This window comes from Protopterus annectens, chromosome 6.part0, assembly GCF_019279795.1.
Source record: "Protopterus annectens isolate FY-2018-M chromosome 6.part0, PAN1.0, whole genome shotgun sequence".
In the NCBI taxonomy this organism is placed as follows: Eukaryota; Metazoa; Chordata; order Ceratodontiformes; family Protopteridae; genus Protopterus; species Protopterus annectens.
In genome coordinates, this window is record NC_056737.1 from 788,538,500 (window position 1) to 788,566,064 (window position 27,565).

At 38.4% G+C, this 27,565-nt stretch overlaps 1 protein-coding gene across 1 annotated transcript in view; it reads right to left on the minus strand.

The window, feature by feature from the left end:
- The window catches only part of LOC122803895 (protein BCAP-like), a 681,296-nt gene that overhangs the window by 508,180 nt on the left and 145,551 nt on the right, over positions 1 to 27,565 (minus strand). Inside the window, exon 3 of the mRNA XM_044073579.1 lies at positions 16,824 to 16,933. Coding sequence (XP_043929514.1) covers positions 16,824 to 16,933 — 110 coding nt within the window. The remainder of the gene's footprint in view (positions 1 to 16,823; positions 16,934 to 27,565) is intronic.

Genomic DNA, 27,565 nt, shown 5'->3' on the forward strand with positions numbered 1-27,565 from the left:
CATACCTCCTTATATCATAGCATTTTAAGGTCTTTCACGTCCTATATTTTTGCTCCTGTCTGTCATAACACTATTAGATGTTCATTATCTTCTCTGCAGTAAGTATCAGTTTCTCTAATACTCGAATCTTCAGTTACAGGTATATCATTTTTGACCAGATCTGAATAATCTTCATCTTCTAATTCAGTAATATCTGCTCTATCAATTGTTACAAAGGATCGATCTTCATCTCCATTAGTCCAATTAATCCCACTCTTTTCATTGTTTACTACATTTGCAAGTACGCAATTCTCACCCAGCTGTCTGTGTACCTTCATAACTTGAGACATGTTAATTTCCTCCCCCAACTGCTTTCTATTTGAACTTTGCCTAATATTATCTCGTCAGCCCAGTCATTAATATATCTAACAACTATTTTCCAAGCTGTATCAATTGCACAAATGCAATCATCATTAGTAAGTCTAGATTTACTACTAGTAATGGTAAGCAAGTTGTCCAGCATTTGAGATGAACATAGGTCACCAGTATTATCAGGTGTTACTTTAAAAAAAACATATAATGTAATTATAAAATATGTGTGGTTTAGAAAATCATTAATGGCATAATCATCTAGGCAATCCATTTTCACCTACAAACGAATAAAGAATTATAAAGAAAAAGAATAATTAAAATCAGTTACCACCGAATTCAAAGAAATTTTAAGTCAACTTCTATGAGAAAAACTACACAAACAATATCCAACTAAATATTAAATTAAGTACATTAAAGTTATCACTCTGACCTACAGTACAAATTGTACCAGACACACAAAAATTATGGATTTCCTTTACATCAGCATCACTGGCAATTGCACCTTGTTATAACAATAAAGATCAATAAATCACAAACCAACACAATTGTTTCAGATAAGTTCTGGATTGTCATCTCTGCAATCTCTGAATTTATAGCTGACTAGGCCCCTTGGGAGGACTAGAGTCTGTGTGTCTAAAATCTATCCCTTTCTACCAACAAACAGTGTAAATCAGAGGTAAAAACAACAAAATATAAATCAAAATAAACCTTCCTGTCTAAAAGCTTTCCCTTTCTTCCTTCAGTGAATTTTCCTTGGCCATTTCCAAAAGAAGGGAAAACCACTGTACAAAGAGAGTCCACTGGAGGATGCGCATATTGAGCCTGGCAAGAGGAAGAAGTGCTATAGCAGAAGCCATGGACCTAGGAGCCTCCAGGACCAACTCCTCGGAAACAGACTTGAGTGGAGAGAATGGCCTCCCTGGGGAGCTGTGTAGATTTTGAACTTCGTCCAAGAGGAGGGGCTTTTAAACTCCTTGTCTCTAACCTGGCCCTATAAAATCTAAGAGCTGTGTGGGCTGTTTCTTTTGTATTTATTGTAATGCCCAGATTGGGAGCCCTCCAGAGGGGAGCAGCTGGGGACCCTCTCATGATGCTGGGCGCTGGCCATTCAGAGGTTCTCCTCCTGACCAAGTTGGAGCCCCCTGCTCTAGGGCGGCGGCCCTCCCTCCCCTCCTCCTCTGCCACCAGTACTGGTTGTCCGGAGCAGGGAGAAGTTTGGCGCGACCTCTGAACCACATCTCTCTCTTTCCCCCCTTGTTCCTAAGATAGGGGGGGGGTATAGAAGAAGATTCTCCCGACACGCAGCGGCGCCTTCCCGCGTTTCCGCCTTGGGTCAAAAAGTCGCATCTACCGGTAAGCAAGCAGAACCGGGCACGGGCAGAAAGTGGGCTATCCACTGTTGCCTAGACCAGAAGGGATTCACAACAATGATCTCTGAAAAGTCCTTATGAATCTTCAGAATGACCCTGGATAACACTGCAAAGAATACAGCAGCATACAGGAACATTCCTATCCAAAGAAAAGTGAATGCATCTGCTTTCCAGGCCTGCTTGAAAGAAGTCTCATTACAGAAATTTTCCTGTTGTTTGTTATAAATGGAGGCAAATAGATCTACATGAGGTAAATTTCTACAGCTGTGTCAAATCATGGAAGATCCTCTGATTCAATTTCCATTTGAGAGGGGGGGTCTGTACTAGTCTTGCTCAGCTTGTTTGCCACAATGTTTTGTAGTGATGGAATATAAAATGCCGGTAGAGAGAGATGGTGCTGTATAGCTATATCCATGGTTACCACGGCTAATCTACACAGAGAGTAAGATCTAGAACATCAGCTGTGTACAGGTCCTGGGGACCATAGATGCTTGACAGAGTTGAGTGCATTTATAACTGCCAACTCCCCTTTCACACTTCTATTTTTTGGTCTGTAGTTTTTGTTTAAAAGACCCTGCACTTTTACACTCAAAGACACAGCTCCCAAGGCAAAGTCTGAGACATCTGTAATTACAGACTGTACTGGAGCTGGAAGGGAAAATGGAAGTTGGTCTGTTCAGATTAAGCAGGTCTGTCCACCACAGCGGTTTCCTTTTTACAAATTCCAAAACTGGAATTTGAAGTTGGAATTATAAAATTATCCAGAATCAATCTGCTTGTCAAGCAATAAATAACATTTTATACAACTATGTTTTCAGTCAGTCATTATGTTCCAATGACCAAAACCTCCTATCTGTCCACTGCTGGGCATTGCCTGTACTCGTACCATGTTTCTAAGGCCTGGAACTCCTTATCTCTATCCAGCAGGTCAGTAGTCTCCCTCTCATCCTTAAAAACCATTCTGAAAGACTTCATTGCCAAAAGCTGGCTCTGCTCTTGCTCAGCACTAAGATAAACTATATCCCTAAATGTGAACAAATACTTATTTATACCTTACATCTCCTTATTCCCCCTTCTTCACTCACTTCCTTGCTTCTATCAATTTCTCTCCCCTGGCTTTCTCTCTAAATAGACAATAAGCCTGCTTTTCTCTCACTTTGTATTGCAATTCCTGTTTGTATTATACTAACTTACCTTTAATTTGTCTATAAACTGGCTGAAATGTCTCTAACTATTAAATCATTGTCATATAACTTGTAACTATTCTTAACCAATGTTTTTATATTAATGTCCAGTCTGGTATACTTATTTGAACTGTAGTTGTTTTTTGTATTATTTTAAAGACTGTAAAATTTATTGTTCTTAAAATGCTTTGTAATACATTGGAGCGTTTCTCACTGGGCCTCTGCTGAAAATGGGTTCCTACCCAGTTAGACTTTCTCAGTAATCAAATGTCAAATGAATAAATAAAGTCTCAGGCGGTGTTGATGTTCGGATCATAGAGATTCTAGGTACCACTGGATCTTACTCATGGAGCTTGGCTAGAGGAATCATGATTACTATAGATGCCATGAATCCTAGTATCCTGTGAACTTTCCTTGTTGAAGTCCTTGACTGAGTGGAAAAAACTCAGGAATAGATCTAGATATAGATCGACTTTTTTTCTAAGGAAGAAAAGCATCTTGAACCGAAGTATCTATGAGGCACTCCAGGAAAGTTATTTTTTCAAAGTAATTAATCTTACCAGCAATGGAGAAATGCTAGCCAGCTGTTAATCCTCCCCACAAGAGGAGCACTCTTCAGCAACAGGAAAGTTCTGAAGGGCTTGGTACCTAAACTGCTGATTTTCCCCAGCTCTGCTCAAGCAGTCAACAGTCTGAGTGCATGAAAGGTACCCTTAAGCTTTGAAAGCTGTTCAACTGTTATATCCTAGGCAACATATAACCCACATAGCTAGGGCTACATGAAAATCTAATATGCAGAACACTTTGACTAGAAGGATTTGTATTCCTAATTTCTAGCTATGTTACAGGGCACTCCCTTTTGTCTCCATGTATACATATTACCTCAATTTTCTGTTTACTTGCTGTTTTATGCTTACAAGCATATTGATCTAACAAAGGTATTCATGCCTGAGTGCAACAACCCTTTCATCTATTTCCCTTCCACCAACATATATCTAAGATTAGGAACAGTACAGTGGCGAAAATCAGACTCAACAGTTCCAGCAGTTAAAATTTCAGCATTATCCTACTTCATATGTATGTATTTAGATACATCTTAATAGCTAATGTTAATAGTTTTACAATACAGTATTGTTAATAACTGTGCAGTATTTTGCCATGTGCCATTTTCTGTAACACTTAAACCAATTTCAGTGGTAATACTTTTTTCTTGAAAACAAAAAGAAAATCAGGCAATCCTTCATGTTTGCTACAATGGAAAAAAAATCAGTAAACTAATTGGACATATAAGAACCCAAGGAAGCATTAAATGTGTCCAAAAAAGGTAGATTGATAAAGAAACTAAGAAAAATTATGTTTAAAAATCAATTAATCTGGGTGCAGGAAAATGCGTGTAAAACCACTTTATAAATAAAATGTACATCAGTATTATAAAATAGAAATAAAATACAGTACATCAATATCAATTAAATATAAAACATTACAGCAAATATTCAACAAACTTGCCTCAGAAATATGCTGCTTAATATAGTTATACTGAAACAGACTAAAAATGAAACTTGACCTAAAGTAACCCAATAGCATTACATTCCTTCTATTCAGAAAAAAGAAAACAAAGAACAATATTACAGTGTACACCTAGACCATAAAAAGTCCAAAACTGCACCATGGAAATTAATGGAAAACAGGAATGTCAAGAAGGATCAGTGGAGTACATGGAAGTCTGGGTTACAACAAATAATTAACTACCCGGCACAATGAGGTATGGTAACCTGGTTCATGATAAGTGTCTTTTCCCCAAAGCTCACAGTATGTGTATGCACACATGTATACAGGACTGTGTGCAGCAGTTTCTATTTAACAGAAAGAAAAATGAACCCCCTCAATCTTACATGTGCACAGAGACTTTAAAAATAAATGTTAGCAAATAATAAGAATATATTCTAAATCCACATTTCTTCTAATTTAATAATGGCCAGTGTGAGAGACCACTGTGATAGCAAAAATGACCAAATAAAAATTACTAGTTAGGTCATGGTCTGGAATACATGCAGGATTTTATGTCTGGAAAGATCAGGCGAAGACAGAGCAGTCTGTACAGTATAAGCCGTAGGCCTCATAGCCTCAAAGAGCCCTATAAAATTGGTGGAGAAGAAGTCATAATTAGAGCTGACTTATTAGAAAGAGGCAGAACTGCTAGACTCCTACTGATTAATTATACAACAAACAGCTCTTATATGTAGAGATCTTTCTTATGAGGATTTTATGGGTTCTAACTCAACAAAAGGGAAGAAACAGATAAAATAAATTTGCTGTGTATACTATGAGACATGTCACATGGCAAACTAAAACTAAGAAAGAATGCCACAGCAGGTCAACACATAAAAATATGAAAGCAAACAAGCAAGTATACAGTTTTACAACAGACCATCTCAACATAAACCAATCTGTTTGGCAAAAAGCATAAACTCAAGTAAATGGTAACAAACTATAAAATAAAACATACTAACAGAAATAAGCAAAATTTAAAATGAAAGTTACATACTTACTGTAGTAGATATGTACTGGTAGTTTTAACTCCATCACCTCTAGGACTAAGACTGGCAAATACTTAGCTTGATTCTAAAGTTTTACCAGCCTGCCTTAGCCCTTTCACATATCCAAAATCCTTGGTGCCAAAGACCACATCTCTATATCTCACTTGACTGCAAGTCAGAATAACTAGAAACAAACCTTGAGGAAATGAACAGGATTATCCCGAGGAAGGACAATGTCCAGTAGACCCTTAGACTAGGGTGAAAGGGGAGGGGCAAAAATGATGAAAGAGTTGAAATTACCAATAAAGATCTATCACAATGGTAAGTACAAAACTTTCCTATCTGATGTAGGTTTCAACTCTATAACATGTAGTTCAAAATCCTACTCCAACACTCCTGGGTGTCTCATTAAAAAAGAATATCATAGGCAACAGTAGCTCCAAAAGCTTACGTTGACCTGGAAATGATATCTAGTTTACAATGTCTTATAAAGTTATTTAATGACGAAGGGAACAACTATATCATCCACAGAAGTATTTTTGAAAAAAGGTTTGTGACTCAGCCAGCCATGATTCTAGAAGTATAAAAACTGGTAGCCTAAGGATTTGCCATACTCTTGGTAACAAAACTGAATGCACTCTGAAAGCCAGGAAAAAGAGTAACTTTTGGAAATTGTTGACGCAGTTTCTTCAAAGTGAATAAAACAAAATATGCTCTTGTCTGTGGACAGCTAAATAATGCAACATATATTCACGTCCACTGAAATAATTTAAGAAGAATATTGAAAGGTCTAGAGATTTACAGACTGATTTATTTATACACTTTAACAACTTTGGCTTTGGGCAAGAATGAAGGATTAGTATGTGGTGACACTCTGTCCTTGTAAAAAGAGATATATGGTAGTTGAACACGGAGGCTTTTTAACACAGGTAATAGCTACCAAGAAGAGTCTCTACGTAAGAAATTTATGTTTTCAGAAAAGCTGGTTCATACAGGGAGAGTGTCACCTTCTCCAACATGAAATTAAGGACACAAGGAGGAACAGGATACTCAAACGGGGATGCAGCTAGAAGGTGCATCTCAAGAAAGGTTTGCATAACTTTATAGGGACCAAAAGATAAAACAATTTTTATTCTAGTAGAAACTAGAAATAGATGCTAACTTTAATCTGAGGAAAAACTTAAAACGACTGAAAATCTGGGAAAGCTAAAAACGCTCGGTAAAGTAGATGGAAATGAGGAGTCTAGTCCTATTGGTGTGGCCCATACTGAGAAACAAACCAATTTACAGCAATATATTTTTCACATACCTGACATCTGGGTAGAAGTCAAGATCTGAAACACCCTGACTGGGTAAGAAGGATCCACGACCATCAGTGGAAGTGGAGAAACCAAGCAGCTAACATTAGGGAGTAAAATCCAGGTGATGCAGGCCAGACAGGTGAAAGTGAGGAGTCTCTTGGAAGATCTGGGAAGGACATGTCTGTACAAGAAATAAAGTCAAAGCACAGGGAACCAGAGTAAACAGGGTGAAAAGAGGTTATTACAATGATCTTAGCTCAGAATTGTTTTCTCAAGGAATTTTACAATAGAGGTAAATGGGGAAACCTATACAAAAGACCCAGTAGACACCTCTGGACCACAGCATCCCTATGGAATCCTCCTGTGGGAAAAAATAATGGAAACAATCATTGCATACACGGTTAGATTGGGCTATAAAATAGTCATAGGAAAGATCCCCCCAGTGACTGAACAGAGTCCGAGATGTTGCTACATTTTGGAACCACTCATGTCTCACCTACAAATAATGGCTGCACCTGTCTGTGAGAGAAATGACCTGTCCGAGAATATGAGGAGTAAGGAAAAGGTGACTGAAGACAACAGCCCATTCCCTTATTATCCTGGCTTTCTAACATAGGGGGTGGAAGTTGGTCACTTTTTGCTTATTGATGTAACAAACAGTGCCATGTTGTTGGAGTGATTGATAATCAAATCTTTGGAAAGGGTGTCCTAAAACACCTGTAAAGTAAGAAGAACAGCCTTCTTTTCTAGTATGCTGATGTACAGATTGGACTCCAAGACTGTCCAGGTGCCTTGGACTGTCTGCTATACATAATGCCACCCACAACCCAGTGCATAGGCATCCTTGTTCAGTACTGACCTACGGATCAGGGTCTGAAGCAGTCCACCAGTGAAGATGGTTCCTGCATTTCTTGGAAATTTTTACCAGAGCATCAACAGGATCTACAAACTGAGTCCACTAAACTTTTATAATCAAATGTAGGACCCTCGTAAAGACCTTCACATGGAGAATCAAAAATATTGTTGAGGTCATCAAGCTCAGTGCTCAATAATAAAGAATGATGGAACTAAAGTGCCACTGATGATAATGTTTAATACAGTACATTTAATAAGAACTATATTTTCTGATGGAAGATAAGATAAGATTTGAAGGCATCAACCACAAATATGCCATCAATACTGACCCTGAAGATGAAAGGTCAACTGATGAGCTTGATGACAATGCAGCTTGAGCAGTACCCAGACAGGAAGGGTATAGAGCCAGATCTAAACAACCTGAAAAAGCACATGTTGTAAAGTCCCTGATGTTACTGGGGAGGACAATTGAGACCAAATATGTTGCATCTTAAAGAAGGTTTGCCATATCTTTTTTATAATCAAACTGAATGCAAAGTGACCTACTGGGTCTAGTGGATGCACACAGAAGTCTGAGAGATCAGATCTTTGGTTCTGAGGAAAAAGAACTAATACTACTGTGTTACAGAGTGTTTAGGGGATCTCTTTGATAGTAGCTATACTGGAGGTACTCTTCACACAAAAGAAGCAACAGAGATCAAAAAACATTGTCAGTATTCTTTTTATCAGACTCTATCACCTTAAACTTCTTAGCTATAGAAGGGACAGACTTGTCAGATGATAGCTTCTTTTTTGTGCAGAACAGCCCTTGACTATAGAAGAAGAAGCCCTGACATCATTGTTAGAAATAGCCTCATCTCATCCCATAGTACAGGGGGCTGAGCCCTGACTGTGAGCCAGTCAACCATTGTTTAACTACTGGTCTTGGTACTGAGGGAAGCAGGTGTGGGTGGAAGTGGTGGACTGAAAGTACATGGCCCACCTGTCTCCAGTGGAAGATGGGGAGGGATGCACTCACTCAGGGGCACACCAAGTAGTGTAGTTTCCACGGTGGAGACAGGAGAAGTCATCACTCATGCTTCAGGGGGAATGTGGCAGGGCTGTTTGAGAGGACACATCACTTTGGGAAGTGAAGGGACTCCATTTAACGTAGCCCATTGTATATCCCCTCCCTGGCAATACACCAGGTGCATGTAGGGGGTTAAGGCTGCATCAAAAACAATCTTCAGCCACTTCGGATTGCTATCTGAATGAAGGCCCATCTCAGTCAACCTACATCCCATTGATGGTGAAAGAATGGGTTGACTGAATGGGACGGGCTAATGATCAACAGACAGTAGGGGCAAAGAGAGAGAAAACATGAACAGTCCTGAGCTCCGACATATATACAAAGCTACTAGATGGTTTTACGGAAGCAAACAGTAGACTAGATAGATGTATAATACTTCTGGTATGGTTTAACTCCAAGATACAAACATGTGAGTACTTTTCTAGTCATCTTTTGTCCAATGTGCTCCATTAATCATCTAGGTGAGGACATGCTCCCTAGTAATGACATGAAAAAGTATGGGATTACAAAGTGCTCCTGCTTACTATGGTAAGTCTGCCAGATGACAACATTTCTGGATGTCACCCTGCCAAATAAAAAAAAATATTCAATGGGTGAAAAAAAGTAGAAAAGGATGAATACTAGAAGGGCAGTGGCTTAAAAAAATTAAAACTGTTCTCCTTTTCAGGTTATCACTTATGACATAGGCAAGTGTACATTTATATAAATGAAAACAAACCATATTGACATAATCTTAGTTGCAAGCATTATACACCACAGACCATAATTTTAGTTGCAAATGTTATACATCACTTATAATCTACCCAATCATTATCCGTCAAACATTACATAGTTCATTTAAATCCTGTCTTCTTTTAAATCTCATTCCTCCCCTGGAAAAAGGAGATTCTGCCAATAGGGATGAAGGGTTGAAGGGATGACTGCAATTAGGGATACAGACAACAGGCAAGAAAGGCCTGGAATTCATTGGAGAAAATTGTTCCCACAATTCCCATTTATTTCTACGTGATTTGCTCCTACCTTTTTTCTAAAAATCTAAATTCAAGTTGTCTTATCTCTGTTACTATATTCAATACTTCTAGCACAGTTGGTTTAGACTTTGATTTCCATTTTCTAGTATTTGCTTTTTTGGCAGCCACCATAATTAGACTCAGCAAGGCCTTACTATGTCTAGGCAATTCTGATTCTGTACATAGCTCAGAAAAGTCATTTCCCTAGATGCACCAATTTGCTCACCCCATATCTCTTTTTTTAAACACCTTTATTCAATTATCACTTATGACATAGGTAAACTTACATTTATACAAATGCAATCAAATCATATTAACAACTTCACACTTACAAATATTATACTAGATATATTGTATCATATCATATAATCAAAGCAACATTACATAATTTCTTCAACTTCTGCCTTCTCTTAAACTTCATTATTCCTCCAAAACATTTTTCTGTAGGATTGTTCCCACAAATTCCATTGTTTGAATGTAATTTACTCCTACTCTTTTCTAAAGAACTTAATACCTGTTATTTTTTTTAAACAAGAAATATCTTTATTAAATTATCAATTATGACACAGGCCATCATGCATTTTTATAAATGAAAACAAACCATATTGATATAATCCCAGTTGCAACCATTTTACATCACAAACCATATTGGCATAATCCTAGTTGCAAACATTACACATCACTTATAATTTACCTAATCATTTTCAGTGAAACACTACATAGCTTAGTCAAGTCATGCCTCCATTCTTCTCCTGTATGTACTGCTGCCACAATTCACATTTTTCCCCATCTAAATCAATCCTACCCTTTTTAAAGATCCCAATTCCAGCTGTTTTATCTCTGTTACTATATTCACTACTTCAAGTACAGTTGGTATAGACTTTGAGATCCCTTTTCTAGTAATTGCTTTTTTGGCAGCCAGCATAATTAGACTTATCAAGGCCTTACTATGTCTAGGCAATTTTCTTCATTGACTCTGCTTTGACCGGAGATCCATTCAGCGGTGTTGTTGCATCAGTTTTTCCATGTCTAGGCAATTCCAATTCTGTATTGTAGCTCAGAAAAATAATTTCCCTAGTTACACCAATTTGCTCACCTAGTATCTCCGACAGAGCAGTCTGCAGGGAATCATTATAGTCTGATAACTCATTTCACTCCCAGAGGACAGGTTCCCAATTACCTCTTTCTTTCCCATCACACCTTCAACATTCACTGTCTACCTGAGAAAAAAAATTCTCTGGACTCTACTTGGGGTATAAAAATATCTATGTAAACATTTCCAGGCAAAAATCCTAAATCTTCTAGAATTTATTCCACATTTGGGAGACATACATATATCCCCCCACTGTTTCTTTGTGAATTGCTTATCCAGTCTCTCTTCCCAATCTTTGTTAACCTCCTCTGATTGATTCCTATAGTTATCATGCAATATTTTATATGCTCCACTAATTATTCATTTTTTTAACAGCAGTTTCTGTTCTAGATTCTACTAAAAACTCTACAGTGCTGGTCTTTCATTCAGGTGCCCCTTATTTCTTTCTCTTTGCCTACACTATGATATCAATCCTTAAATGGGAAGGCAATCTCTAATCTACAGTCCAAATAAATTCTTGGTATTTTCCCATTCAATTACCTTTTCCTCTCTAGTTATTTCCTCCCAATACCTTTGCTCTTTTGCCAGTTTTCTCTGGTAAATTCCAGCCCCCTCTTGCCTATTGTCTGTATCCCTAACTGCAGTCACCCAGTCCTCCCTATCAGCAGAATATCCTTTCTCCATTCTCGTGTTGGGTTACTTCTTAGAATACCTTCTGCTACTTTATTAATGTAATATTTTGTAAAATTATTGTTATTCTCCTTAAAGATTTGCATCCAAAATCCCAGAATCACCTTGTGTCTTGAGTTCCTCCTTGTTTCATCATCACCTCTTTACAGCTTGAATTATAGGCTTATGTTTGTGCTACATATAGGAGCCTTAACTGTGCAGCTCTGAAATAACCCTTCAAATCGGATAATCCCAATCTGCCTTGTTCTATTGGAAGAATCAGTTTATCTTACTTGACTCTTGCCATCTTCCCCTTCCAGATAAAATCCTTCAGCTCTTTATTAAATGCTATCCACAACTTCTCCTCTGGTTGATAAAAGTATATCTGACCTATGCATAAAAATAATGGGACTAAAACATTTTAACTGCTTGTTTCTCAGTTTTTGTATTACATTTTGTATATTCTCTTCCCACATATCCTTAGCTGTCACACTGGAATAATTTTTAATCCATACTCCTAAGTACTTCATTTTATCATGTCCCCATAAACATGGATATTGCTGAACTAATTTGTGTGTGGATACATAATTTATAGCTATTGTCTTTGACTTAGCTTCATTAGTTTTGTATCCCAAAAAGATTTGAAACTGTCTCAAAATGTCCCACAACACTGTAATGTCCTCTTCTAGTTTTATCAGGTATAAAATAATATCATCTGCAAATAGATCGTTTGCCAGTGGTTCTAAATATAATGCAAATAGCAAAGGGGAAAGAGGACACCCCTGCCTGGTTCCTCTGCACAAGCAGAAATTAGCAAAGAGAAACCCACCCACTTTAATTTTTGCCTCTGATCCCTCATATATCCTCCCAAACAACCTTAATTTTATCAGGGAATGCAAATGCTTTCACTGCTCATAAAGTTCCAGCTTACTCTGTCAAATGCTTTCTCTGTATCAAGACCCACCAACAACAGTGATATTTTCTTGCATTCTGCTTCCCTCTGGATCATCAATGTTCTGTTAATGTTGTCAAATGTTAGCCCCCCCCCCCCACAAAACCACACTAGTCCATATCTATCTATGTTGGCATCACATTTGCCATCATGTTAGCCATTATAGACATAAACACTTTATAATCATGGCTTAGTATTGAAATAGGCCTGTATGAAGCTGGATATGATGGATCTTTACCCTCTTTAGGTATTACAGCTACCACCACTTTCTTCTAGGATGTTGGTACTTCTCCTGCTCTTAAAATACTGTTAAACAAAACCTTCCAGATCTTTATCAATCTTTTCCCTCATAGCTTCCAAACTTCCACAGGAATACCGTCTATTCCTGGGGACTTTCTTGTGGATTGGTTATATATCACCATTTTTATCTCATCTCTTCCTATCCTGTTAGTAATTGAGCTTCATCTAGCTCTGACTTCAAATATTTAATTCTTCCATAACATTTCCATTTGTACCTTTTCTTGAGTTCCATATTTCTCTGCTTTGTAGACTTTTACAGAATTTCAGAAATATTGTCTCTACAGGATCTCTTCTTACCTTCTTTGTTGTAGGCTCCCCAAGCTTAACAGCCGCCCTTTCTACTTTCTGTTGCCTGAGTCATTGTGCTAAAAGTTTTTGTGCTCTAGAGTTATTATCAAAAAACAGTTGCTTAACAGCAATCTTTCTAAACACATGCATATTTAGCAAGATACTCCCTTTTTTCTGTTTAGCATCCTGCAGTTGCTTCTCTTCTTGTTCTGTGAGATTTCCCACATTCTGCAATACTTTAACAACTGTCAGTCCCTCTAAATAATTCTTGTTACTTCTTAACCATATCTTCCTTTCTTTTATTTCCACCCTATTTTTAAACTCCACTTTAATTTTATTCCTTTCCCTAGCTATATTTTCAAAAGAAATTTCTATCTTCTCTGACAGTTCCTGAATAATTTCCTCTACCCATTCCTTAAATTTGTCTCTTTAAAGCTGTTAGGTGGGAAACAGACTGTGTCTCATTTTTGTTTCATTATCCTGTTGTTTTATTTTAGTTATTATTGGCACATGATCTGAAAGAGTTATTGGGTGCCTATCAAGACTTTCAATCAAATCCACATCTTCATATGAAATGTAAATTCTAGCTAGCCTATCCCATGTTTTTTTATCTTGGGAAATACTATGTAAATTCACTCCAAACTCCTAGCACTGAATTCACAACTTCCATGCCAAATATTTTCATAAATTTCTTCAAACATCTACCCTCCTTTGTTATATTTTCCCTATTATCCCCCCCAGACACATCTTCACAACTGCAAATCAAATTCCAGTCCCCACCTACAAGTAACATTCCTTGCTGAAAAATGATTATCTCTCCTAGAATTTTCTTAAGTTCCATTACAGCAGTTTTTGGTGGAATATAAATACATACCAGTGTAATCCTCCTACATTGCCAGTAGCCCATTAGTACTACAAATCTACCATTGTTATCTTTTCTATCCTATTCTATCACTATTGGAGATCCTCTTGCAATTAATATAAGTACTCTTCTTTTCCTTTGTGTCACGTATTATGCTGAATAACCATCCAAAAAACCTCTCTTCATCAAATTCACATGTTCAGTTCCTTCCAAGTGTGTCTCCTGTAACACAGTTATTTGCATTCTACATATTTTAATAGAGTTCAATACTCTTTCTTTTTTTGTGTTTATCTGTGAGGCTATTGACATTTACAGACATTACAGTGAGCATCATTGTGTTAAAAAGTTATTATTCCCACCTTTTATGTGTAACAGCTTTTTCACTGTGTCTAGTTTCAGCTTTTGTGTTACATGCATACACTGGCAGGTTGATCTTTTATACAGTTGTTGCTTGTCATATCCATTTGAGCCTATATCACATCTTACAAAACTTTTTGTTTTATCGCAAGCCCTTCAAACAACAAACACCCCCTCCAATTCCCCTGTAAAACCTATTAACTTAATAATAACACACAAAACTATGTATATTTTCAAATATTAAAGTTTTACCCTCCTAATAGGAATGTGTTCCAAACTGACAGCCACTCTTACAGTCATGGTTTAACCTAAAAGAAAGGTTATCCATATTAAAATGCATGATGCAGTCTGTGCTTCTACTAAGTGCTGTCTGGTTTTGTATTATCTTTATAGCTCACTCAGCAGGGAAAACACTTAAATGCATTCAGAAAATATTATCTCCTAGCCATTTCTCTTTATCAGCTTGTCTCCATTGAGACAAGAGGACCAGATACAAAGTTGATACTAAGCATACATTTATTTGCTAGAAAAAAGCTTTACAGTTCAATGTTCTTTTTCATTTACTTGCTTTCTCTTAAAACTTGTTACTAGGTCAAGCTAAGGGCCTTAATCCAGTCATTACCCTGTGCAAGCATACGAAAAATTACATCAAATTTTCTTTTGTCATGCTCTTTTGACCAGATTTTCTTTTTTTTTACATTGCAGTGCCTACATTTCTTAAAACTGAACAAGGAAAAAGAAGAAGGCAGAAAAAACAGGAGCACCTGTTTACATTAGTATCCTCATTACACTTCAACATAAGTAAGAAAACTTTACTTTATAGCATGCAAAGAAAATCATTCACTATAAAAATATTACTTTGAGAAAATAATTGTTTTTCTTATAATTATGTTTCTCCCTCTTCTTCCACTCTCCTAAGTATTTTTCCGAACATTAATGACATGAAGTAGGGCCCTTTCCTAAGTATTTTTCCAAACATTAATGACATGAAGTATTTCCAAACATTAATGACATGAAGTAGGGCATGTGATTTAGAGTCCCAAATCTTGCCTCTGCTTCATTTTAAACATACTCTAGATTCTTCTAGGTAACTCTTGTGCTTTGTTTCCTTCTCTCAAACATTTTCTCTTGAAACACTGGAAAAAGTTTTAATGGCACAATCTCTCTGTGGTCTTTATTACCAGAAGAACAAGAAGCAGAATCTCCCTCTGTTTCACATTTCACTTTTTGTTGGGCAAACTTTTGTATTTCCTCCTTTGCTTGTACTGCATCAAAAATGATTTTGCCCCTCCAGGAAGGAATATTTTGAAGATAGCTTGGTACAGCAGTTTGAATCTCATGCTTGCTTCTCACCATTCCCTAAAAAGTGTAATACATTTACTCCACTTCTGCCTGATATACAGTGAGCAATCATTCTCCACAAAAACTCTGCTGTCTCCCACTTTTAGTACTCTGTCCTTCTGCCACAGTTTTGTCAGTATCAACTCATTCTGCTAGTAGGACTGCATCTTTAATATTAAAAGTCTAGGTTGCTTTCGCATAGCCAGGTTTGGAGCATATGCCTGATGTGCCCTTTCAATTAACAACTGCTGTGGAATACCAGTCCAATTGCTTATTTGTGCTTTCATAAAATTAATACAGTCTGTTTCTTCCAACTTCTCTGGCACAGCAGAAAATCTCAGGTTTTCCCTACACACTCTGTCCTCTAATTCTATTATTTTTGAAACAACTCTTCTTGAGCAGTCTCATATTCAGCCAGCCTTTTCCTCATTTTCACGTCTGATTTTACAGTTTTATTACCTCATCTAAATATCTGTCTAAAGCTTCTTCCATTTTTTCCAGCCATTATTTGAGATGATATACTCCATCAGTGTTTCATTTATTTTAATCAAGTCTATGTACAGTTGTATTATACTTTTGCTAGGTTACTAGAAGTCATGTCTGGAGCTTGCAGTGCTTTTTACTTAACAGCTGGAGCACTCTTCCCAGTTAGTGTTTTTTCCTCAATTTTTTAGCTGATTTCCTTTCAGATCTTCTGTATTTCTTTTTTCCAGGCATCCAGGTAGTTCATTTACTAGCCAGTTACCGTAATTTACCCAAAAATATAAGTCCACTGGGTTTCTCTGCTGAGTTTCTGTTTTCACACTGGGAGAACTAGAATTAAGCTGTTACTCAATGTGCAGCCAAATTGGAAGTCCCGAAAACTGTTCTCCCTGGTCAAAATAACATATATACCCACTAACATGAATGATTAGGGAATGGGGTCCACTAAAACTTGACTGGATAGAGGTCTTTTCTAGATTTGTTTATAAAGAAAGATTTAGTCATTTGCCGTTGATTAGGTTCTCATGAAAAAATAAATCTTGACTAACTGTATCTTTATCATTTATGAGATGCTGGAAAACCTGCTTCTCAAATGCCAACTAACACTTTGGACTGAGTGCTTCAGTTTGTAGATTTTGGCAATTAGTCATTTTAGGCCTGTCTGTCCACCAGATAAACACATCTGCAAATTAAACTATAATGATAATATGTACGTATTCAATTTAAAATGTTCACTGTATCATTGCAAATTCTGTTTCATAATAATGACAATATAAGTTTAGAACATTCATAAATTCTTACTGCTCATTATAAAGTTGTTTGTTTTTCCTCGTTTCATTTTCCACCTGGACTGAAAGATGAATCTCTGTGAGTCGTAACTCTGATATCTGACTCTTCAACCTATAAACCAACTTAATAGAATAAATTAATGTCAAAAGAGCACTTTCATAGATCTGTTAGAAGACAGTTATTAAACTGTAGTGCATTAGTTCCAGAGATCTGTCTAGAGGACACATGAATGCAAGGTGCTACCAAGGAACTTGCCAATACTTTTATGCATGCAGCATTTTCAGACACTGTACCATTGGACATGGTGTTGCAATATAAAATATATGAGAACAGTGGAAATGGAATGTCTGAAATGCAGTCTCTTCCAGACTAAATGCCATCTATCATATTTATTTTTCTCCTTACAAAATAATAAACTATCAGGACTGAAATTCCTAGAAGAAAAAAAAAGTTTATAGACAATAACTGGAATTTATAAACAATTTGCACAGTATGCAACAGCAATTTGACTAGTGGTCATGCACAGGGTGACTGCGAATCAAAAACAAATACTGCATGGGCCCACAGTGTACTTTATGCTTCATATACCAATGAGTGAAAAGAGATGCAAATAAAGTAGCTCAGTCACATGAGGTAGTAATGAGATGCAATTTAAGGGATTCAGGAAAGTGCTGTGAGGCTTTCTACCAGATAAATTCAAACTGCATTATTCTTCTAAAGCAGAATGTACATGAATTAAACAAATTACCTTATTTACTTGTAATTAATGTTTAAAAGTTATCTGTCTTCTGTTATCTCTTCAGTAGATATTTGAAACAGGACCGAAATTCTCAAATTTTGTCTGAGCCATATACATGTGATTTGTCCAATACTCTTTTTAAGTGTCCAGTCTTCTTTTACTTTTATTCTGAAAACATGAAGGTGCTAAATCTCCAATGAATTCACCAGAATTTCAGGTATTTTTGAGAGCTTTTTTATTTTATTCTCAATATTATATACATGCCAAAGACACAGCTTTGTCTTTCTGTTTTACTTAGAAAAAGTTTTGGTATTTTTGCTTCTTGTGAGGATTTAGTTAGCAAATATATACATGTATGTATGTATGTATCAGTGGTGGATTTAAACCTTGGAGCAGGGACACGTGCCTCCCCCTTTTTGTTAACCCACACAACCTGAAGCCAGAAAAAAAAGAAAAAAAATTAGTTTTCTTTTGGTTGAAATCAGAAATATAAACATGTACTACAAAAACAATATACAGCTGAGAATGTTCCTTGTTTACTGCAAAATTTTGCATTTATTTCTTTTTATTTCATTTTATTTATTTTTATTTCTTTCATAAGTCATGTAAACAGAATTAGTGGTGGCAGTCAGATGAACTGCTCCTAATATCCTGATTAGTTCCTCTAAATGCATCTCCCATCATGACTGAAAAGATGCTTTGGGAGGAGAAGACGAGTCTGTGAGAACAAAAGACTCACCCCAGGATTCACTAATCCTCCATGTAAGACTAGATTAGTCAAACACGGAAGAGCCAGTCTAAGAGTAAGATGGCAGTGCACCATGCATATTAATGAGGGCGTGCTGCCTCAACTCTAAGGCTAACACGGAGTGTGCACGAGTGAAGGGGGCATGTCGGACTGCCGAGCAGTCCAAAAACCCACGCCCCTGCAAGTCTGACACTCGGGAAATGTCTACTTACATGAGCGAATCCGCTCAAATGTGTACATACCCAACACTACACTCCCCCACATTCTAAACCCCTGTACAATTATAAAATGTAAAAATTATTTATTTATTTTTTTATTATTTCCAATATAGCCGCCTGTATTTGCGCGTGTTTACGCAGATTTGCCCATTGCTTAGCTACAGTTAGCAGTTTAGACACCGAAGAGGATAATAAGAAACTTATATGCAAATTAAGCGAAATAGTGATAGCATAGTGGTAGAGCCTTCGCACAAAGAGGAGGCATTCCCGGTTCGAGTCCCACCACTCCCCCCTCTATTTTCTGTTGGAAATCTGTATATAAAAATAATTCCTGATATTTATCATTTAAATTTTTGTAAAAAGCATTGAAATGGCCTATGTAGTAGTGAACAAATTTTATATATATATATATATATATATATATATATATATATATATATATATGAAGGTGAAATGGTTATGCATACTGATGGATGCATGAGTAACGTATCCTAAGCAATGTGAAGCACTGCTAAGCAATGTTTACCAGTATTAAGCATATTTAAATGTAATTGCTTGTAGCTGAGCACTGTGTTAACTAGTGCAATGGCTTTGTGCGGAGCTGCGCATCGTGCAAACTAGCGCAAACAGAACATGTTTGCACGTAGCTGCGCACCGTGCTAACTAGCGCAACATCGGGCAATGTCGAGCAATGTAGAGCACCGTAGAGCAATGTGGAGCAACGTGGAGAAACGTAGAGCAACATCGGGCAAAGTTGAGCAAAGTCGGCTAAACACAGCCACACCTCCTAGCTGGTCTGGCCAGTAGTAAAATAAAAATCAATGACAGGGCTCGAACCCAGGATACTGTGCATCATAATCACAGTACTGAAACACTAAGCCATGACAGTATTTCACAACCATGGACTTTCAACACACACATACATATCAATGGAAGTTTACCCATTGCTAAGCAGGTGTGCCTTTAGCAGAGTTTTTTCAAAACTGGCCAATCACAAATAAGTGCGGAAATGAAGCAAATTTAAGCTCCATAGGCAGGAATACTTGCCATAACTGGTTGTAGCTCCCATCTGCAGGCATCATGGCCAGTTCTGGACAGGGCTCTCGATTTCGAGTGCAACGTTGGGGCACTGAGGATTCAAAAGTAATGGTTTCGCTTCTTGTCCATAATCATGAGGATAGACTTCTGCGGGGCCAGTACCAGGGCACCCAATACAAAGCGGAAGCCTGGAACTGTCTAGCTCATGAACTCACCAGTGCCACAGGCATCCCTCGGACTGGTGAGTAGGTCAGACACCACCATGCAGACCTGAAGAGATGCAAGGAGGATCAACTGGACCAATGGATCCAGGAGGCCCGTGGGATGGAAAATGCCCCACTACTGAGTAAGTAGCCATGGAATTAAGTATTTAAGAATTGCTATTCTAGTCTATACTATGGATAGGTATGTCTCGATATCAGTTAATTTACTTCACAGCTGAAGGTGTCCGTGCTGTGAACCAGCAAGCCTATACAGATAGGCTGCTAAGATTGCGCCACCAGGCAGGTTAGTAATCATTCTGCATGTACTGTTATATAAAATAAATGAGAGAGCCTGAAAAAAATGTTTTAACCCAATAAATAAAGGTATAATAATTCTTTAATAATTATTCTGCATGTACTGTTATATAAAATAAATGAGAGAGCCTCTAGAAAAGAGTTTTAAGTCTTTAATAAAGGTATAATTCCTGGAGTGTGTCTGTCTCATTTTCTTTGATATGTTGTACTCTTGCATTATAGAAATAGTACTGTTGTATTAAGCGCTGTTAACCCACATTTGGGTAGGCCCATATAAAGTGGATGAAGGGAGTGCCAGTAGCTTTTAAGCATATTTACAGTCCTCAACTGTTGGTTCATGCCCAGCATGTACAGGTTAATCTGGAACATGAGTAGCTTGGTATTGTGTTCCCCAGAAATGTCAGTGTGCTGCCAGAAATGTAGGGAGCTGTTAACATATAACTGATAATTTCATCTGAACATATCTAGATAATTATAGGAAAGTAGAGCTGTCAGTGTACCATCTCAGCAGTAGTGTGTCTGAGCAACTCACAAAATATGTAGCAGTAACATCTGCATCCCGGACAGTTTGTATGTCAAATACAGCTCATGTATATAAAGATCTAGCAAAACCCATTTCACAATTTAAGGATAGTGTAATAATACATGTAGGGGACATATAATTGCAGTTAATAGGAATGTAGTGTAAACTAGAAGGATATATAAGTTGTTAATGGAGCTATCTTTTTCCACCCTACTGTATGTGCATAAAAAATGCAATTCCACACCTCAATGGGTATGTCTAATCTCAAAACATTTGTTGGGACATATGTCCTATTGGTTTATAAATATCTGCATTTATTTCAATGCATGTGCCCTGTTCAAATACCACAATATTAGTTACCTATTGCCATCAATTAAACCTGCATGCTGTTGTAATGTCCACTGTTGTTCTACATATGCACGTGTTATGCTTGCTGTTCAACTGTTGGAACTCTGGTGTGTTGGGTTAATGGGAATACTTCTGCATGCTGTTATAACTAAGTGGGAATGCTGTTGACTGTTACTAACCCATATTTTCATTAAATCCTCCAAAACATAGAACGTATGGGAAGGCCGGTCCCAGTGGACCCATCTGTCCCACCTCAGCTGGCGATGGCACCTGGCACCAGCAGGTCTGGTGCCCAGTCTGGGAACCTCCTCCTCCATTGGCCCTGTGCCACCTTTAGGTGGAAGCACTGCAGGGGATGGGGCTCATCCCCCCCATGCAAGCGTGGGTGGAGGAGGGCCACCTATCACCCTCTGAATGGTCCGGGCTGTTGTGCGTAGAGAGATCAAGCGTTCTGTTACTGATTCTCTACGCCAGCTTGAGGCACGAGTGGCACAACTCACGGGTGAGCCTGTCCCTCCTACTCAGCCCCCAGCACAGCCACCCTCTGGGCTGTGAAGGTGCAGTGGTGACTGCCCATGGGTGGGGATCTCAGTTCCACTGTTGCCATCTGTGGGCTCATGGGCTTGCGATTTCCAAACATCCTTCCCCGTCAATGGTGTTCACCCACCACATGTCATATTCTGCCCCTGTATGCGTCTTGTTTGTCTTGTCTGTTTACCTCCCCAACCTACCTCCCCAAATATACCTACTTCCCCTACCCCACATTCCACTCTCACCTGAAAAAAAAGGGCAATCTGCCCCCAAAAATTACGCCCCATACATAGCTGCCCATTTTGCACACATGTCCGCTGGACACATAAAATGTAATATAACTGGCTGTACAACATACTTTGTTGTCCTCACCCCTCTCTCAGGGGTGGAAGGTTTCATATTTCCCTCCAAATTTATTGCATATGCACAGCTGTTTCTGTTAAAGAAATGGGCAGCTATGGACCTTCCCTACACCCGTCCTGCACATCCTGAGCTGTTTTCCCTACTGTCTTTCCCTCTTTGTGCCCCTTTTTCACCACTTTCCTATCTCCCCATTTTCTTTTCTTTCAAAGAAATGAGCGCTGGGGTTAGTGGGAGTAAGCACTTTTAAGCAGTAGTTAGCGGGTTTGCGCGAGTGTGCACTCATTTGTGCTTAGCTAAGCATCGTGCAAACCTGTGCAAACCCGCTCACAACTGCTTAAAAGTGCCTTAGTCACTCTGTATGTGAGGGCCCTTGTTCTGCTCAGCAGCAAAATAAAACACCTCTGTCAGTCTCGACCCCGGGACTTTGTACAAACTACACTGCATGAAGTACCACTAAACCACGGTAGATATACAACAAGTTGGTGCTGAAATAAATATATCATGCATCAGAGTGAGTGAATGTAAAGGAAAAATAGGAATGCCATAACACACAACTTGTTCTGTGGATCTTTACCAGCAGTTGTTGTGGAATTGCATTACATGGTTGTGATAAGAGAAGCAGGCATTCTAGCAGGAAATAATGTTACAGCAGCACTTTACAACCCCCACACAGTATCATAGCAGGACAAACACTGGCATATCTGATTAGGGCAGAGGCCATACCTCCCAACTGTGCCTAATTTTCAGGGATGTTCCTGATTTTGAAACAAATTTTTGCTGTGTCCCTCTGAATCCCTCTGAAAAGTACTGACATTGGCCAGAAAGGTTGTGAATTACACTTAATGAATAATGACAATAAGTAAGAATTAGACAATGCTTGTACTTCAGAAAAGATGTATTAATCCATATGCTCTAGTTCTCTCAAAGTCTCAACTTAATGGCACTAATATTTTAAAGGTGTACCTCACGTTTCCCTACTTTTCCCTGAGTCTGTTCAAATATGTACCTGAGTGTTTGAGAGGCCTGACAGAGGCAGAAACACACAGGCATATCAGCTTTTCTGCTGTTACACACTGTGCAAACAGCTTTGGAAGGAGTTCCAGAAGCATACCCTTATGTAGGAGAACAACACTGAAATACAAAAGGATGTAGCCATGTACTGGTAGCAACCAAATGTAACAATGCCATTGTTCTAGTACTGAAAAGACCGGTGTGGTGCACAGACAAAGAATAACAGGCTAACCTCTGGCTACCACGTGGATACGTCCACAGTTGAGAGTTACGCAGACAGACCACTTGCCTTGATAAACTAACAGGTACACAGCAACCCTTTAAGTCCAGCAAGATAAAATTCACACAATAATACATAATGCTCTCTGTACTTCTGCACCCCTACCCAAATGTAGAATATACCTGTGTGTTCAGAGTCTACCAAGGATGTAGGTAGGCATACTCAGTACTGAAATTTGTCCAGTTTTCTTGAGCAGCCTGTGCTAATGTCAACACTAAAAAAGCACAAACTGTTCAGAAGTGAGTAAATTAATATTCACAGTATAGCAGTTCACAAACAATTCATGTGCCAAAGGAATACATCTCAATAACTAGTTTTGTATGGAAATTAATTGTACAATTAGAAAAGAAAGTACATACTCCCATGTATCTTGGGTTAGCATTTTGAGGGGTGAGTACAATTCTACACTGACAGTGTGTACTGGAAGCAGCAACATTCAGGTCAGAGTACAACATTTAAATTACTAGCTACACCCCTGGCTTCAGATATAAGAACTATACCAACCTTTTGCCTTAAACAACGATGTCCACAGCAAACAAGCATGATCCCCATCTTGGAAAGCTGAAAGGGCCACGCCTACTTGAGTTAGAAATTTATAGCATTGGGTTGCTATGACAGTGATTACTGCAATTACCACACAGCAGGCTGCATGCAATTAGCAAATGGTGGCCACCAATTGGTGCAGAGGCCATCACATGCACATGTGCAAATACCTATAAAAGCAGGCTGTAATTGCTGCCAACAAACTCAATCACTCTATTGCAGAGACTGAGAGAGAGAGAGAGTGAAAAGCAAAAGGAAAAAGAAATAATACCAACTCATACAAAGAAAAGGTATGTAACAGATATGTATTTACTGGCATGTAGTAGATGTTTTTGAAGAATACTCTACATAATGTGAACCATTCATATGTGGCAGCAGAATGTATCTATGCACAGATGTCATGCTTAACTACTGCCATGGACAATTCAGTGTGTACCTGTGGGCAGTGGGACATAACTGTGAAATGTGTAGCTCAGCATTAAATGTCAAACATCTGATCCATGTTATCTGTGTTCTGTACAGTAGTGTGGCCAATGGCTGTTTGGGGGATTAACGCAAACATTTATATAAACATGGGTGTGACAGAGTAACACATGCGTGATAGTCATATTAAAGTGTAGCTTAGCATTGGCAACTGCTGTACCAGGCTAGTATGCAAATCTAGCATTTGGATCTATATATACCCCCTCTAATGTTACTGTGTGTTCACATGTGACACCTGTTCATGTTGCAGCAAGGCCCAACGGTTCAGCTGTGAGGTCCAGGGACTTACAACAGTGTGGACCTTGTGTGTGTATTGGCACACACATACGGAGATATATATATATATATATATATATATATATATATATATATATGTGTCATATATATTAACATCTGTATATGTGCATAGAGCAAGGGACATATTGCAACTGTTTGTGAAGGGTGGACATATATATGTTGGTGAAGGTTATGTGCATATTTGTATGTAGGATTTAGTGTGTGACAAACAAGACAGCATACAGTGCTGGTATATGACATGTGGTGGTTAAACACTGTGGGTGTTTTGTTCAGTTTGCAATGTTGCAGCCAGTGAGGCCTGCTAAAGCTACCTTAGCTGTGAACACTTTCAATGCATTTCTCAAAAGACTGTGCGATATTATTACATTACTGTATACCTCACATCCTTTGTATAATTGATATTCCCACCATGAAAGCTGGACTGTACATGTGCCTATATGTATATGTACACCAATGGATGTGTATATGTATGTATGTATGTATATATATATATATATATATATATATATATATATATATATATATATATACACACACACACACACACACACACACACACACACACACACAGAGTCATATATACTCATACACACCCACATCTACTTGTTGCAATAAATTCTATGTAAAGTTGACTGAGTGTGATGGTCAATGTGTTGGTGAATATGTCAAAGATGTGTATTTGTGGGATAGCTTAGTGGGAAACTGTTTCTGTCATGGTATTATGGGTCCTTGCTTTGATCCCAGCAAAAGCTGTGTATGCTGTTGCTAGGCAGATAAAGCACTATGGCATACAGTCTGATGTAGTCCCTTGGTGTTAATTGGGGTGTGTCATTGGAGGCTAAAGCACTACATGTATGCTTATTGATTGGTACTGACATTGAATCCAAATCGGTACTGTAGTACTACTTGAAGCTCTGGGCCTAAACAGCAAAGTATGGTGTATGTCCACATTGCTTGGAACCACTGTTTTGTGTGGTCCCTGTAGTCATCACAGATCACATTCCTCAAGCTTAAGGTTTTGTAAGTACTGACACACAGTACTGTATGGTACACACGTAAAGCTTATCTGGGTTGCCATACCTTTGTGTCTTGTAATTATGTCTGATGTGTGTGTGGGTATGCCTGTAACATGTCCTCTGTCATATGTGTGTTACAACATATAACTGCGTATCTAGCAACATTTATAGTTTACTACAGCAGTATGCCACCTAAATTCACAATCGTGCACATATTTTGGCCAAGAGTTTGCCATCAACAAGTTGTGTGGTATAATGGTAATACTGTAACTGGACCTTACAAACATTGCGATGGATGACATATTTCTTTATGCATTGGCTTGATCTATATCTGCTGTGGCTAGGTGGTGCATTGTGTTGCATACAGTGTGCCAGGTACTCTTGTATAGCCTTATATAGTGATTTTATTTTGTTGCTGTGCAGAACATGGTTTATTATATAGAGCGTGCCAGGCACTTTCAAGCAGTTGTGGGGTGAGCACTGATAAGGGGTAGTCAAAGTGTTATAATCTCAGTCAGCTAATAGGTTGCTATATATGTCAGTTCAGTGATATCTGTACTGTATAATGTTAAATGTGCCATATGGCTTGCTCATACATATCTTTTTTTATGTCTTCCAGGGATCATGGCACACCGTAGAAATCCTAGCTAGAGTAGTGCTGAAGATGAGATTCTTACCAGCTGTATGATTCAGCACTACAGCCTACTATTCTCCAGAACCAGCCAAGACCAGCAGGAGCGTACTGCAATGTGGCAAGATGTTGTCCGGAGGCTAAACGAGGTAGGCCTGCATAACCGGACATATGAGCAGGTACATCACCACTGCAGTGATCTACTTAGACATGTCCATCAGCATGCAACAGGTGGTGGGGTTAACATCCATCCCCCCCTCACCAGAGTGGAGGAGCTGCTCCTGAGCCTGGTGGCACCTGCCCAACAACAACAGCAGCAGACATTTACCATGATGGAGGTTGGAGCCACCCAGCAAGAACACATGGAGCATGCAGGTAACATGGAATATCTGTAGACTACTGTTACCTCTATTGGTAGATCATGCATATGTGAGATGTGTACTGTGTAGTTAGAAGATGCGGAGCCTGTTGTTGTACAATACTGATCATTTGGAACATAATCTGTAGGCCTGTGAATGTAAACTGTTGTTCTACTGTAAGATTGCAAACCCACAGTAGCAATGCCACAGTTGTCGCCACTGACAAACTGTCTCATATCTATGTAGGTCCCTCTGGTGTGACAGCAAGGCAGCGGACAGATGCTGGTGAGTGTGTTCTACATTTATTATTGCAAATAAAAGTGCATGTCATAGTTAAGGTGTAGGCCATGTACACATGTAACACACCTACCCATAATGCATGCTGTGCATGTTTGCTGTGAGACCACGCACATCTCACTAATGTGATTAGCTGCCTCAAACACATGCAATACACAGACCATCTCAAACAAATGTGGCTACACTGTAGTGACCATTGGATAGGCAGAGTCTATACACAACTATGTCATATACAGAACATGATTTTCTCAGATGAGAAATAAAGGACAGCAGGTGTTTGGGCTTTTTTTTATGAGGTTAAAATTTTTTTTTTACAAAGGAATAATAAATTTGGTGGTTTTTTGCTACAGTTCTCTCCCACTTCATTTGTTTGTGGAGTTTAGTCAGTTTGATTTCGCTATTTCCTGGTTTTTCATATACAGAACATGTTAACATGCTACACATGAAGGATTCACAAACCCTCTGTAAAGTCACACTCCAGTATCCCAAATGTCATCCACATAGCACACATAATATACCTGAAGGGTAGAGACCTATCATGGGGCAGTGAAACACTCTGCAACACGCAACACATTCATGTTAGGGAATGCTCCTTATTGGCCTCCTTACAAACCCATGTAACAACTGGTTGTGAAATGGTGGATGTAGCCATGGTAGTGCAGTTCTGGTACAGCATGATAGGTTCTGGTTTGGGACACATTTGTAGCCTTGAGTGACCACATGATGCTTCATGATGATGGCTTATGGTACTACACCCCATCCAGTTATTGTAAGCACAGTACTACACACATATCTTTCATTGCTATACACT